The sequence below is a fragment of the Puma concolor genome, chromosome E2, assembly GCF_028749965.1.
Source record: "Puma concolor isolate L17-30 chromosome E2, mPumCon1.1.hap2, whole genome shotgun sequence".
Classification (NCBI taxonomy): Eukaryota; Metazoa; Chordata; class Mammalia; order Carnivora; family Felidae; genus Puma; species Puma concolor.
Genome location: NC_141681.1, coordinates 48638157 through 48652980, shown reverse-complemented (window position 1 = coordinate 48652980; position 14824 = coordinate 48638157). Strand labels below are relative to the sequence as shown.

Genomic DNA, 14824 nt, shown 5'->3' with positions numbered 1-14824 from the left:
ACCCCAAGATCAAGAGTCGCATGCTCCACCCACTTAGCCAGCCGGGCGCCCCTTTCGTAATATTATTTTTTTTTATTTTTTTTTTCGACGTTTATTTATTTTTGGGACAGAGAGAGACAGAGCATGAACCGGGGAGGGGCAGAGAGAGAGGGAGACACAGAATCGGAAACAGGCTCCAGGCTCTGAGCCATCAGCCCAGAGCCCGACGCGGGGCTCGAACTCACGGACCGCGAGATCGTGACCTGGCTGAAGTCGGACGCTTAACCGACTGCGCCACCCAGGCGCCCCTCGTAATATTATTAAATATCGCATTTGACTCTGGCAGTAGAAAATATGCACTGTAGAGCGCGTGGGTGGCGCAGTCGGTTAAGCGTCCGACCTCGGCTCAGGTCATGATCTCGCGGTTTGTGAGTTCGAGCCCCGCGTCGGGCTCTGCGCTGACAGTGCGGAGCCTGCTTGGGATCCTCTCTCTCCCTCTATGTCAGCCCTTCCCCCACTCATACCTTGTCTCTCTCTCAAAATAAATGAATAAAACATAAATAAATAAATAAATATAAATAAATAAATAGGGGCACCTGGGTGGCTCAGTTAGTTAAGCTTCTGACTTCGGCTCAGGTCATGATCTCACGGTTTGTGGGTTCGAGCCTCACGTTGGGCTCTGTGCTGACGGCTCGGAACCTGGAGCCTGTTTTGGATTCTGTGTCTCCCTCTCTCTCTGCCCTTCCCCTGCTCACACTCTGTCTCTCCCTCTCAAAAAATAAACATTAAAAAAAAATTTTTTTTAAGAAAATATGCAATGCTGGAAAATATCTACTGACTGACCTGTATTTTTTTTTTTTACATTAAACTAGATGTTGAAAGTTTACCCCTAATTTGAAAGTGAGTATGCAGAAACTAATAGTAAATTCACATGAAAGATCTTGTTTGTTTAAATGTGGGTTTTGTGCTGTGTGGATAGGATGGGGACCCGTGTGAGCACCTGACCATCGATCACACACGAAGAAGGGATCACAGAATGGACGCTGACTCGAATATTTGGTTATTTTGCCTTCTAGTGGCCGGTGCCTGAACCAAATGGCAGATTTGGGCAAATGCTGAAGCCAAAGTGGAACTTCTGTGCATCCCCAGCATGGTGCCAGAATGGGGACAATTGCATTCAGTCCTGCCTCCATTGATAACATGCTGTTTGACTTCGAGTGGCCATTTCTCTCCTTTGGGCCTCCATTTCCCCCATTTGCAAAATAAGGGGTTTGGACTAGATCAATGGACTCTGAGGGACTCTGAGTGTTTGGGAACTCGTGCTTGGAAGACAGGGATCCACGAGAATATTGTCTTATTTTGTAATCTCATTTTGCTGGTACCAAAAGAAAATTAATAGAAACACATCCTGGCCCATCCGGATGGTGACCTCATAAAGCACAATACCGTGAGATATTGGGTTTTGTGATTGCAAATCCTGTTAGCATGGGGACGCCTGGGTGGCTCAGTCGGTTAAGCGTCCGACCTCGGCTCAGGTCATGATCTTGCGGTTTGTGAGTTCAAGTCTCCTGTTGGGCTCTGTGCCAACATCTCAGAGCCTGGAACCTGCTTTGAATTCTCTCTCTCTCTCTCTCTCTCTGCCCCTCCCCTGCTTGCATTCTCTGTCTCTCTCAAAAATAAATAAACATTAAAAAAAATAAAAATAAAACAAATCCTGTTAGCCTGATTGGGGGTCCAGAACTGAAATGCCCGCAGAGGTCTGGCAGGCTCTGAAAAGGAGAAACCTAGGCCCTCTTAAAAGGGGCAGTGGCCACACAGCACCTGTGCATGGAGCCTCCTAGCAATGAAAGCCCACTGTTGCCATGTCATTTGATGTTCCACAAGGAGCCCCAAACCTGCATTTTTAAAGATAAAATCTCCTTATTTTCATTTTTAAAAGTTTTTTTAAGTTTATTTATTTATTTTGAGAGAGAACGAATATGAGGAGGGGAGGAGCAGAGAGAGGGGGAGAGAGAGAATAAAAAGCAAGCCCTGTACTGTCAGTGCAGAGCCTGATGTGGGGCTTGAACTCATGAACCGTGAGATCATGCCCTGAGCTGAAATCAAGAGTCAGATGCTTAACCGATTGAGCCACTCAGGTGCCCCCAAATCTCCCTACTTTTTTTTTTTTTTAATTTTTGTTTTTCAACATTTATTTATTTTTGCGACAGAGAGAGACAGAGCATGAACGGGGGAGGGGCAGAGAGAGAGGGAGACACAGAATCGGAAACAGGCTCCAGGCTCTGAGCCATCAGCCCAGAGCCTGACGCGGGGCTCGAACTCCCGGACCGCGAGATCGTGACCTGGCTGAAGTCGGACGCTTAACCGACTGCGCCACCCAGGCGCCCCAAATCTCCCTACTTTTAAATGCTGGCAACTGATTTATGTCTGTATAAAACACACTGGAGGGGCGAGTCTGGGTGGCTCAGTCAGTTAAGCCTCTGACTCTTGATTTTGGCTCAGGTCATGATCTCAAGGTTTGTGAGTTCAAGTTCTGCACTGGGCTCTACTCTGACATCTCGGTGCCTGCTTAGGATTCTCTCTCTCTCTCTCTCTCTCTCTCTCTCTCTCTGCCCCTCCCCCCGCCAAGAAGTAAATAAATATTTAGAAAAAAACTACAATGGGGGTGAAACCAGATATGTCCCAGAGTGCCACTTCTGACCTAAGATGACACTGAATGTTTACTGTGTTGGTGAGTGTATTCGGTTACCTCGTAGTGTCTTCCGTGTACCCTGAGGCCACCTCTACTGTCCTGCCTGTGCTCTGAGCCCAGGGAGACCGTCACTGCTGACTGTCTCAAAAGGGTTCCCCCGGCCCTCAAAGGTCTCAGACTTCCAGCTGGGTTGGGCTAAGAGGAGAAAGGAAGGGCTGAGGAATATATTCCCTCCCTGCCTGACCAGCTTTCAGCAGCGCCTGGTTCCTCTTTCTACAATCCCCGGCGTGTGAGGCCTCTGTCCCCCTCACTGCTCCCTGCCCCCATCCCTGAGTGTCCACTGACTTTGTAAGTGCCTGTAGCCCTGGCCACACCTCTGTAATTAGTCCCTTCATTAAGCTCCCCTCAATTTTACCCCCTTGAGGGAGCCATCTGCTTCCTGCTGAGACTCTAGCTGGCACCCATACCTCTGGGCTGTCAAGACTCCAAGCCAAATGACAACTGTCCTACCTCTGCCATTGTGCTCATATGGAGTTACCATTTAGGTATTCTTCTCCTCTATGCTAATCACTAGCGCAAGCAAAACACATTTCCTCAGAATAAGACTTCAGGGGCACCTCGGTGACTCAGTTGGCTAAGCGTCCGACTTCACCTCAGGGTTCGTCATCTTGCGCCTCTGTCTCCCTCGCTCTGCCCCTTCTTCCTGCCCCCCGCCCCCCGCACTCGCGTGTGCTCTTTCTCTCTCAAAGATAAATGTTTAAAATCAATAAATATATAAAAAAATAAAAAAAGAATAAGACTTCAATTTACTCATCTCTTTAATACATTGAAACTTTCACGGAGCTGAGGAACCACTATTCTCTTGTCCAATATTGGTTAAGGAGAAAGGATATAGAGAGACTTAGTATGTCACCAGTTTGGCTACTGGTCTGGGAAAAGTTAAGGAGCCGGAAAATACCAGTAGTGGTGGAAAGGTGGGGACATCCTAACCTTCCGTGTCTCCTGGTGGGAGTTACAGACTAGGGCAGTCCTCTGGGCAGCAATCTGAGTCTAAATAAATTCGAGCACACCCCCATAACACAGCAGTGCTTATGTCCCATAAACTTTTCCACACTGGTTTATAAGGAGCATATATGAGGATGTTCAATGCAATGCAATTTGGGGGGCAAGGGGCAGAGGCAGGTTGGGGGTTGTATAGGGCTGTCAGATTTATGACAAAGTGAAATTGCAGATCGGTAGGGAAAAGAAAGTCTTTTCCATAAATGGAGCTGAGTCAACCTGCTACCCAAAAGTGGCAAAAAACAAACAAACAAAAAAACCCCTGACCCCCCACTATACACAGTAATAGAAATATCATTTGGCTTCTAAATCTAAATGTGAAAGGAATAAATAAGACTCTTAGAAGAAAATACCAAAAAACATCTCCCTGACCTTGAAGTAGGCGAAGATTCTTTTTTCCTAGAGAGCATTTCCTCTTTTGTTTGTTTGTTTGTTTGTTTTTTAAGTCTATTAATTTATTTTGACAGAGACAGAAGGCACAGGGGAGGGAGAGAGAGAGAATCCCAAGCAGGCTCTGCATGGTCAGTGCAGAGCCCCATGCTGGGCTTGAACTCACCAACCAGGAGATCATGACCTGAACCGAAGTCGGACACCTAACCGACTGAGCCACCTCGTCACCTCCCGGCCAAGATTTCTTCAACAAGACAACAAATGTGAGCCACATAGGAAATATGTACTAATTATCAAATTAGACTACATTTAAATTAAGAAATACCGTTCATCAAGAGGCAACATTAAAAGAGTAAAAAGACAAGCCACACAGTGGGAGAAAATATTCACAACACATACATCTGACAAAGGACTGGGACCCAGAATATGCAAGAACCCCTACAAAACAATCAGAAAAAGGCAGGAAAATTAATATGCAAACGGGCAAGGGACTTGAATGGGCATAGCACAGGAGGCTATGCAAATAGTGAATAAGCAGATGAAAAGGTGCTCTACCTCATTAGTTGTTATTAGTCATCAGGAAAATGTGAATTAAAACCACAATAGAATGCACACCCATCAGAATAGCTAAAATTAAAAAGATTGACCACACTAGGGGCTGGATGTACAGTAACTGAATCCCTCGTACACTGCTGGTGGGAATGTAAAATGTTACAAATCGGCAGTTTCCACTAAAGTTAGATATACACCTACCCTATGACCCAACACTTTCTTTTGCTTGATGTGGGTGTAAGTCACCAAAAATGAGTGCTTACGCTCACCAAAAACAGGTACGAGGAAGCTTAAAGCAGCGATAGTTTGTAATAGTTTGAAATACTAGTAATTACTGGTTTGTAATAGTCTAGCTTGTGCTGGCCCTAAACCAGAAGCAACCCAAATGCTCACCAACAGGTGAATGGGAAAAATTCGCCGTATTCACACTATGGAATACGATACAGCAACGAGAAGGAGCACCCTACAAGTACGTGTAGACAGGGATGAGTCTCACAAGCACAGTGTTGACTGAAGGAAGCCAGACACAAAGGGGTACATCCTTCAGGGCTCTATTTTTACGAAGTTCAAATAGCAGGAAAACAAATGTACGCTGTTAGAAGTTAGGCCAGTGTTTACTCTAGGGAAGTAGTGAGAGAGGTAGCCTTAGGGGGGCAGGCTTCTCTGGGGCCGTTACATTCCGCTTCCTTATCTGGGGACTGGTTACCACACGCTGCTCATTGGTGGAAATGCTGGGGACTCACGATTTATCTGCATTTTTATGTGCATATAATACTTTAATAAACAGTTAAAGTATGATATACATGCCCACTAATTAGCAATGCACATTTTGTAAAATCATTGACCCACAAAGATAAGAATTTGCATTAAAACTATCAGAATGGGTGGGGCGCCTGGGTGGTGCAGTCGGTTAAGCGTCCGACTTCAGCCAGGTCACGATCTCGCGGTCCGTGAGTTCGAGCCCCGCGTCAGGCTCTGGGCTGATGGCTCAGAGCCTGGAGCCTGTTTCCGATTCTGTGTCTCCCTCTCTCTCTGCCCCTCCCCCGTTCATGCTCTGTCTCTCTCTGTCCCAAAAATAAATAAAAACGTGGAAAAAAAATTTTTTTTTAAAACTATCAGAATGGGGAGCGTCTGGGTGGCTCAGTCACTTAAGCATCCAACTTCAGCTCAGGTCATGATCTCATGGTTCGTGAGTTCGAGCCCCGCGTCAGGCTCTGTGCTGACAGCTCAGAGCCTGGAGCTTGCTTTGGATTCTGTGTCTTCCTCTCTCTCTGCCCCTCCCCTGCTCACACTCTGTCTCTCTCTCCCAAACAAAACAAAACAAAACAAAACAAAACAAAACAAAACAAAACAAAACAAAACAAAACAAAAAAACTAGGGTGCCTGGTGGCTCAGTTGGTTAAGTGTCCAATTCTTGATTTTGGCCCAGGTCATGATTTCACTGTTCATGAGTTCAAGTCCCACATCCAGATCCACACTCACAATGCATTGGCTGCTTGGGATCCTCTCTCTCCCTTTCTCTCTGCCCCTTCTGCGTGCTCTCTCTCTCTCAAAATAAATAAATAAACTTAAAAATTTTTTTAAGTATATATCAGAATGGGAGGGGTACCTGGGTGGCTCAGTCAGCTGAGCAACCAACTCTTGATTTCGGTTCAGGTCATGATCCCAGGGTCGTGGGGTCAAGCCTTGCATTGGACTCGCACTGAGCGTGGAGCCTGCTTGGGATTCTCTCTCTCTCTGCCCCCCTCCCCCACTTGTGTTCTCTGTCTCCCTCTCAAAATCAATCAATCAATCAATCAATCAATCAATCAACAAACAAACAAAAAACTACCAGAACAGGGCACCTGGGTGGCTCAGTCCATTAAGTGTCTGACTCTCGATTTCAGCTCAGGTCATGATCTCACAGTTTGTGGGTTCAAGCTCCACATCAAGCTCCATGCTGACAGCTTGGAGCCTGCTTAGGATTCTCGCTCTCCCTCTCTCTCTCTCTCTCTCTCTCTGCCCCTCCCCCACTCACACTCTCTCTTTTTTTCTCTCCCTCTCAAAATAAATAAATAAATGTAGAACAAGAGAGATGAAAACAGTTGTGGGTTTGTTGCATTTAGGAAAATTATAGATGTAATAACTTAAGAAGACATGGGGCACATATGAGAATTGTTTTTTTTTTTTCTTACAGGGGATCCCTACACTTCTCTGGACTAGATGTTTGTCTGTTTGTGGTATCGGCACTGATGTTCTGTGAATCAGTGAAGAGTCCTTGATCCCCATGTTACCACATCCCACCCCTGCTTAAAATCTTACCATAGCTCCCCAGTGCCCTCACAACCTACACGGCGGCCTAGAAGGCCCCTCAGGATCTGACTCCAGCTGCTTCCTTTAGCATTGCATTAGTCACCACTGCATTCTACCCACTCCCAACTTTTGGAAGGGTTGCATATGCTGTTTCCTCTGCCTGGAATATTCTTCTGCTCTCCACCCCAGGGTTCACTCTTATTCATCCTTCCGGGCTCAGCTTAGGCATCTCCTCCTCCAAGAAGCACTCTGCCTCTCTGGACTGAATCAGGCACCTCATCTGAGCTCCAATAGTCCCTGGGCTTCCCCATCCCAGCCCCCTGCCTGTGCCTCACCATCCTGGCCCTGACCACTCGGGGTCATCACTACTCTCCCAGGGGACTGGGAGCTCTTTGGGCTGGCTCAGTTACCATCATGTCCCTCAGATTGTCCAGCATAGGTCAGGCACAGGGGAGGCACTGGATATTTTGTGGATGAAATAATCTAGAATTCTAAGTTGATGTGATCCCAAGTTTTTAAGATTCTAAGAGTCTAAAAGTATGATTTTAAGTTTCCACGAGTATATTTTATACCATTCTAGTTTCTTTTTATTTCTATTTTTATTTTTTTACATGTATTCATTTTTGAGAGACAGAGAAAGACAGAGCACAAGCGGGGGAGAGGCAGAGAGAGAGGAAAACACAGAATCCGAAGCAGGCTCCAGGCTCCGAGCTGTCAGCACAGAGCCTGATGCAGGGCTCGAATTCACAAACTGCGGGATCATGACCTGAGCCGAAGTCGGATACTTAACCCACTAAGCCACCCAGGCGCCCCTCTAGTTTCTTTTTTTTCTTTTAAGTTTATTTATTTATTTTGAGAGAGAGAGAGAAAAAGCATGAGTGGGGGAGGGGCAGAGAGAGAGGAGAGAGAGAGAGAGAGAGAGAGAGAGAGAGAATTCCCAGGCAGACTCCTCACTGTCAGTGCCAGTGCAGAGACTGATTCGGGGCTCAAACTCATGAACTGTGAAATCATGACCTGAGCCAAAGTCAGATGCTCAACCGACTGAGCCACCCAGGAGACCCCATTCTAGTTTCTAAATCAGAGGAAGCTGGCCATCCATTAGTTAATTCTCATTCACACTTTTGTGGCACATATAGATTTTTTTTAATTGGGAAATTGTACAAAAACATCAGAGCTAGGGGCACCTGGGTGTCTCAGTCAGTTGAATGTCCGACTTCGGCTTAGGTCATGATCTTGCAATCCATGAGTTCAAGCCCCGCGTCGGGCTCCGTGCTGACAGCTCAGAACCTTGAGCCTGCTTCAGATTCTGTGTCTCCCTCTCTCTCTGCCCCTGCCCCGCTCACGCTGTGTGTGTCTCTCTCTCAATCAAAAATAAATAATATTCAGGGGCGCTTGGGTGGCTCAGTCGGTTGAGCGTCCGACTTCGGCTCAGGGAATGATCTCACAGTTCATGGGTTCAAGCCTCGCGTCGGGCTCTGCGCTGACAGGTCGGAGCCTGGAACCTGCTTGGGATTCTGTGTCTCCCTCTCTCTCTGCCCCTCCCCCACTCACGCTCTGTCACTCTCTCTCTCTCTCTCTCAAAAATAAATAAACATTAAAAATTTTAAAAATAAATAAATAAATAAACAAACAAACAAATAACATTTTTTAAAAAATCAGAGCTAGCAAATTTGGGCCCACAGTTCCCATGGCTGGAGCTGGTGACCAGGGTATTGTTCCCCAGTTGACCATAGCCCCCAGTCTACTCTCTCATTTATGTCACCTGCTTCTGGGAGGCCCTTAGGTTTGACACCACTCTTCAACATCTTATAATTATAAAGTTTCAACAATCTTAGTATCAAAGATCCCATGATGGATATGTTGAGTTACTAAAATTCTGAGATTCTGAGGGAACAGATTCCGACCTTAGGGTTTTAAGATTTCATGATTACTACAGTCTTAGTGTATGTTTACAACATTCCGCATTTCTGAGATAAGAAGGTCCCAAGGGTCAAAGGTACTAAGGGTCTAATGTTTTAAAGACTTAGGGCTCATGGTTATGAAGTTACATGTCTCTGAAGGTTCTCAGGGTCTTTGCTCATAGCTTTTTTTCTTTGTTTATTTGTTTAGGTTTATTTTGAGAGAGAGAGCTAGAGAGAGCACACACAGTCATGTGCAAATGAGCGGGGGAGGGGCAGAGAGAGAGGGAGAGAGAATCCCAAGCAGGCTCTGTGCTCTGAAGGGCAAGATCATGACCTGAGCTGAAATCGAGAGTCAAATGCTCAACGGACTGAACCACCCAGGCACCACTGTTTGTTTGTTTGTTTGTTTGTTTGTTTGTTTGTTTTGAAGTAGGCGCCATGCCCAGTGTGGGGCCCAATGCAGCTCCCCTGCCTCCCCCGAACTCACAACCCTGAGATAGAGACCTAAGCTGAGGATCAAGAGTGAGACACTCAACCGACTGAGCTACCCAGGAGCCCTTGCTCCTAGTTTTAGTGCTGATGATTAAATAACTTCTGAGGTTCTAAAGCCCTCTCTGAATATGAAGTCCTAAGGCTCAAGGGTCTACAATTCCAAAGGTCTTAGGTTCCAAGATTCTATCACTATATGGTTCAGGTCATGATCTCAAGGTTTGTGAGTTCAAGCCCCACGTCGGCCTCTGTGCTGACAGCTCAGAGCTTGGACCCTACTTTGGATTCTGTGTCTCCCTCTCTCTCTTCCCTTCCCCCACTCATGTTCTGTCTCTCCCTCTCTCTCTTTCTCAAAAATAAATACACATTAAAAATTTACAAAAGGGGCGCCTGGGTGGCGCAGTCGGTTAAGCGTCCGACTTCAGCCAGGTCACGATCTCGCGGTCCGGGAGTTCGAACCCCGCGTCAGGCTCTGGGCTGATGGCTCGGAGCCTGTAGCCTGTTTCCGATTCTGTGTCTCCCTCTCTCTCTGCCCCTCCCCCGTTCATGCTCTGTCTCTCTCTGTCCCAAAAATAAATAAACGTTGAAAAAAAAAATTAAAAAAAAAATTTACAAAAAACAAAAACATCAACGTAGGGTGACCAACCATCCTGGTTGGCCCCAGGGTTTCAGAGGGTTTCAGTGCTAAAAACTGGAAGTGTGGTCATTCTATCTCAAAATTCTCGGGATCCACATTTCTATTCTGAAGTTCTAAAGGTTTAGGATTATAAAGCCCTAAGGATCTATGTGTATTAGAGTTTAGGTTTCTAAGGGTCTAAGATCCAAGGAGGTCAATGATTAAAATTTCTAAGGTCTATGATTATAAAGTTGTGTGTTCTAAGAGTCTCATTTCTAGAGGCCTCAACTTCAAAGAATCTTGGAGTATGACATTCCAAGGTCCAAAAATCCAATATTTCAGCATCTTGAGATTCTAAAGAAGTACACTTATAAAATCCCACATTTCTTTTTTTATTTAAAAAAATTTTTAATGTTTATTTTTATAGAGAGAGGGAGAGCATGAGAAAGGGGGCAGAGAGAGATGGAGACACAGAATCCGAAGCAGATTCCAGGCTCCGAGCTATCAGCACAGAGCCTGACGTGGGGCTTGAACTCACAAACTGTGAGATCTTGACCTGAGCTGAGGTCCGACGCTCAACCAAACTGAGCCACCCAGGCGCCCCAAAAATCCCACATTTCTGAGACTATACATTTTCAAGGTTGTAAGGCAGCACTGCCCCATACAGTATCCACAAGCCACATATGGCTACTTACATTTAAATTAATTAAAACTGAATACAATGAAAAATTCGGTCCCTCACGAAGCACTGGCCATATTTCAAGCGCTTACAGCCAAAAGTACTAGTGGTTAGTGGTTAGTACATTGGACATCACAGATAAAGAACATTTTCCCATCACTGTGGAAAGTTCCATTGGACAGCGTTGGTCTACAGGTTCAAGTGAAAAGGGTCTGTAACTCTCTTCTCATCCTCCAGGCCATCCAGGTTCTCAAGCTCTGAGGTACACAGATAATCTCCACCCCAACAACCTCCTCCCTTTCTTCCTTCCCTCCTCCCACCCCAGCCCTCTTCCAGGTACCTGCCAAGGCCTTGATCCTGGAGCACTCAAAGAGGGAGGCGGCTGCCGTGGCGGCTGCTGGCTGCTCCCGTTCCCAGCCCCGATCCGGACTCTCCCAGCGGGCTGCAGGATTGTTGTTGTTAGGGGCCGGCAGGCCCTCCATGTTGTCCACTTCCCCTGGTACCTGTGCCATCGGGGAAGGTGAGGCCTGGGGAGGAGCAGAGGCAGGTTAGGCTAGACACAGGTCCGGAGCTCAGAGGTCCCTCTTCTAACAGCCGCTGTCTGTGAGTCCTGTCCACTCCCTCGCCCTCAGTTTCCCTGTCTTTAAAGTGCACCTAATAACTACTGACAATAATATTCACTGTGACCACTTCATAGGGGTGTGATAAAGCACCCAGCTCAGCACCTGGAGCAGGGCGGGGGCTGGGCAAATTGTCCCTATATTATTGTTAGAAGGATGACACTTATCAGTAGAACTCTAAAATGCAGTGAAGGGGCTCTTGAGGGGTTCAGTCGGTTAAGTGTTGGACTTCGGCTCAGGTCATGATCTCACAGTTCGTAGGAGCCCCACATCGGGCTCTGTGCTGTCAGCACAGAGCCTGCTTGGGATTCTCTTTCTCTTCCTCTCTCTGCCCCTCCCCTGCTTGCATGCACGCTCTCTCTCTCTCAAAATAAATAAATAAACGTTAAAAAAAAAAAAAAAAAGACATTGGGGCACCTGGGTGGCTCAGTGGGTTAAGTGTCTGACTCTTGATTTTGGCTCAGGTCATGATCTCACAGTTCATGAGTCCGAGCCCCACATCGAACTGTCAGTGCAGAGCCTGCTTGGGATTCTCTCTCTGTCTCTCTCTCTGTCCCTCAAAAATATATAAATAAACTTTATTATTTTTTTTAACTTTTTTTTTAAACATTTATTTATTTTTGAGACAGAGAGAGACAGAGCATGAATGGGGGAGGGTCAGAGAGAGAGGGAGACACAGAATCTGAAACAGGCTCCAGGCTCTGAGCTGTCAGCACAGAGCCCGATGCGGGGCTCGAACTCACGGACCACGAGATCATGACCTGAGCTGAAGTCGGCCGCTTAACCGACTGAGCCACCCAGGTGCCCCTATAAATAAACTTTAAAAAATATAATGTTTATTTATTTTTGTTGAGAGAGAGACAGACAGAGTGTGAGCAGGGGAGGGGCAGAGAGAGAAGGAGACACAGAATCTAAAGCAGGCTCCAGGCTGTGAGCTGTCAGCACAGACCCTGATGTGGGGCTTGAACTCACCAACTAGGAGATCATGACCTGAGCCAAAGTCGGATGCTTAACAGATTGAGCCACCCAGGTGCCCCAAACTTAAAAGGATTAAAAAAAAAAAAAGACATTATAGAGGAGGAAACTAAGGTCCAAGGTTGCAAAGCTAGTGGGTAGCCAGAGTTCAAACACAGGTACTACATTTGCATTAAATGGCCCCAATTCTTCATCCTTATAACCACATCCTTTGCCATAGAACTCTGGAGAGTTCTATGTAGGGAGGGGAAAAGTGGAAGAGCGTCCCCTCACAACCTTGACTTCCGGTTTGGGCACATGACTAGCTTTGACCAACAGAATTAAGTGGAAGGGTTGTTGAATTCTAAGCCTAAAACTCAAAGGACTTTGCATGTTTTTGTTTGTGCTTGATTGCGACTGTGAGAAAAACACTCTCAGGGTAGGCTGGGCCTAAGGCCCCAGTCACTAAAGCCAAGGCCGGCTAAAGCAGCCAATAGTCAGCACTGCTCCCCACCCCACATCCCAACACGTGAATCAGCCCCACTGAGACCAGAAAAACTGTCCAGCTGAGCCCAGCCTAAGTCCCTGACCTCAGACTTAATGGGTAAATAAAGGCGCCATGTTTTCAAACACTGAGTTTGGGGTGGTTTCTTATGCAGCATTATTGTGGCAACAGCTAGCTGACATATTGTCTGATCCAGAGCTATGCTCTAGAACACTTGCCAGATTGCAAATATGAAACTAAAGAGGGTGGGAGGCATTCGGATACCTCTCCTCCTCCCTCTGGGCCCCCAGGCCTGATTCTGAGACTACAAAAGGAAGGAACTGTGAGGAGATCAATGTCCTTCTCAAAGACCCAAACAGCTGACAACACACCAGACTGTAAGAAAGCAGGGTCTGAGTGTTGGTCAGTGTAGCGGAGATTGTCCCTTTGAGTGGACACTCCAAAATCCACTGTTATTCTTCTCTCCTTCTACAGAAAGCTATAAGTAGGCACATGGCTACTTACCACCTGTGTGACCTTGGCCAGTCACTTCCTCTTTCTGGGCCTCAGTCTGTTCATCTGTAAAATGGTAATAATGGTGCCCATATTCTAGGGATGTTTGTAGATGAAATGAGTTAATAGTGCAGGAAATATTGTATCTAGTACATGCAAGCCCTTGATACATGGTCCTTGTTATCATTATTCATCCTCTCTGGTCACATATCTTAGCATATCAAAGTGCCTGTGCTGGAGTCAGAGAGAAAGGAGTTCAAGCCCTGCTTTATTCTTGCTGCATCTTTAACCCATCTTTAACTTGGCCTCCCTACCTCAGTTTCCCTCCCTGTTAAATGGTGATCACAACTGTTTCCTCGGTGGAGAATACTTGGGGATGGGGAGGCACTTAGCACTTGGTGAGCTCTCTGTCAGGCTGGGAAGAGCGCTGGCCATTATGTGATTGAATGGAGAAGGAAGGGAGGCAAAGGAGATGGGGGAGGTGGAAAGAGGTGTCCCAGGGCCCCAGCAAAGGCTCCAGGCTGGGGGTGGGAAAAAAAAAAAAAAAAAAAAAAAATCGATGCTTTAACCCTTCCGAGGCCGCGCCTCTCTCTCCCTGCAGTCTAGTCACTGTTCGAAAGCAGGGGACCTGGGAAGGACAAGGCCCTGGAGGAAGACTCACGCATGGCGCGGAGGCTGGCCTGGGTTGAGGTGTGGGGGCTCATTCTGCCCTGGACCCTTCCCCTCCTCCAGCCCGGGAGACCCTAGGGGCTCAGGCCATGCCCACGGCGCGCGGGGGAGGGATTCTCGGGCAGGTGGGGACATGCTGCAGGGAGGGGCTATCACCCAAAGCCGCTCACCTGGGCCCCGTGGCCGCCGGTGCCGCCGTCCCCGCTGCTCGCGGCGCCCGACCGCCCTCACTGGCGGCGTCCGGTGCCCGGCCCAACCCGGCCCGGCTCCGCTCGGCCCCGCCGGCCCCGCCGCTCGACCGGATCCGCATGCGCCGCCGCCGCCGCCGCGCCTCCCCCGCTCGCGCGGCCGCCGCGCTCGGCGCGCCCCCGGGACCCCCTCCCGCCAGCCGCCTCGGCCGCCTGCGGCGCTGGCCCACGCGCGGTCACACACAGAGCCACGCCACTCGCCGGGCCAGAGGTAGCGTCACACACAGCCACGCACTCTCACGGGGTCACACACTCCCACACTGTCACACACACACACACACACACACACACGCACACACACGGGGTCACATACAGCGTCGCAAACATTTACCCACAGCCACACACTCACACGGTACCACCCCCCCCACCCACGGGGACACACAGAGCCAAACATTCAAACTCACACGCAGTCACACGCTCACATGGGGTCCCACTCTGGCACAGTCCCCGACAGCATCACACATAGTGACACGCTCAAATAGTGCCACCACCCACACCATGTCACACACAAGCACGCATATGCCATGCACTGTCGCACACTCCCATGGGGTCACAAAGAGTATCATCTGCTCACGGGTCACGCACAGCTTCACAATCTCACAGTATCACACACTTTTTTACACACTCAAACTTGTTACACCTGTCACACATCTTGCAGGGTCATACACTCATACATCATACAGTCCC

General features: G+C 47.8%; 1 protein-coding gene across 4 annotated transcripts in view; it reads right to left on the bottom strand.

Moving 5' to 3' along the window:
* The window catches only part of SPTBN4 (spectrin beta, non-erythrocytic 4), a 78765-nt gene extending 64582 nt beyond the window's left edge, over positions 1–14183 (bottom strand). For 2 of the 4 annotated variants that reach the window (XR_015244873.1, XM_086689804.1), the window contains exons 1-2: positions 14060–14183; positions 10990–11176 (exon numbers count right to left, since the gene is read on the bottom strand). Coding sequence is in view for 3 of the 4 variants with exons in the window: in XM_086689804.1 (XP_086545930.1) it covers positions 10990–11161 (172 nt within the window). In the remaining variant the exon portion in view is untranslated. Of the gene's footprint in view, positions 1–10989; positions 11182–13232; positions 13287–14059 lie in introns of those variants that run through there. The other 2 variants (XM_086689805.1, XM_086689806.1) reach the window with 2 other exon arrangements.
* Positions 14184–14824: the final 641 nt, after the last annotated feature.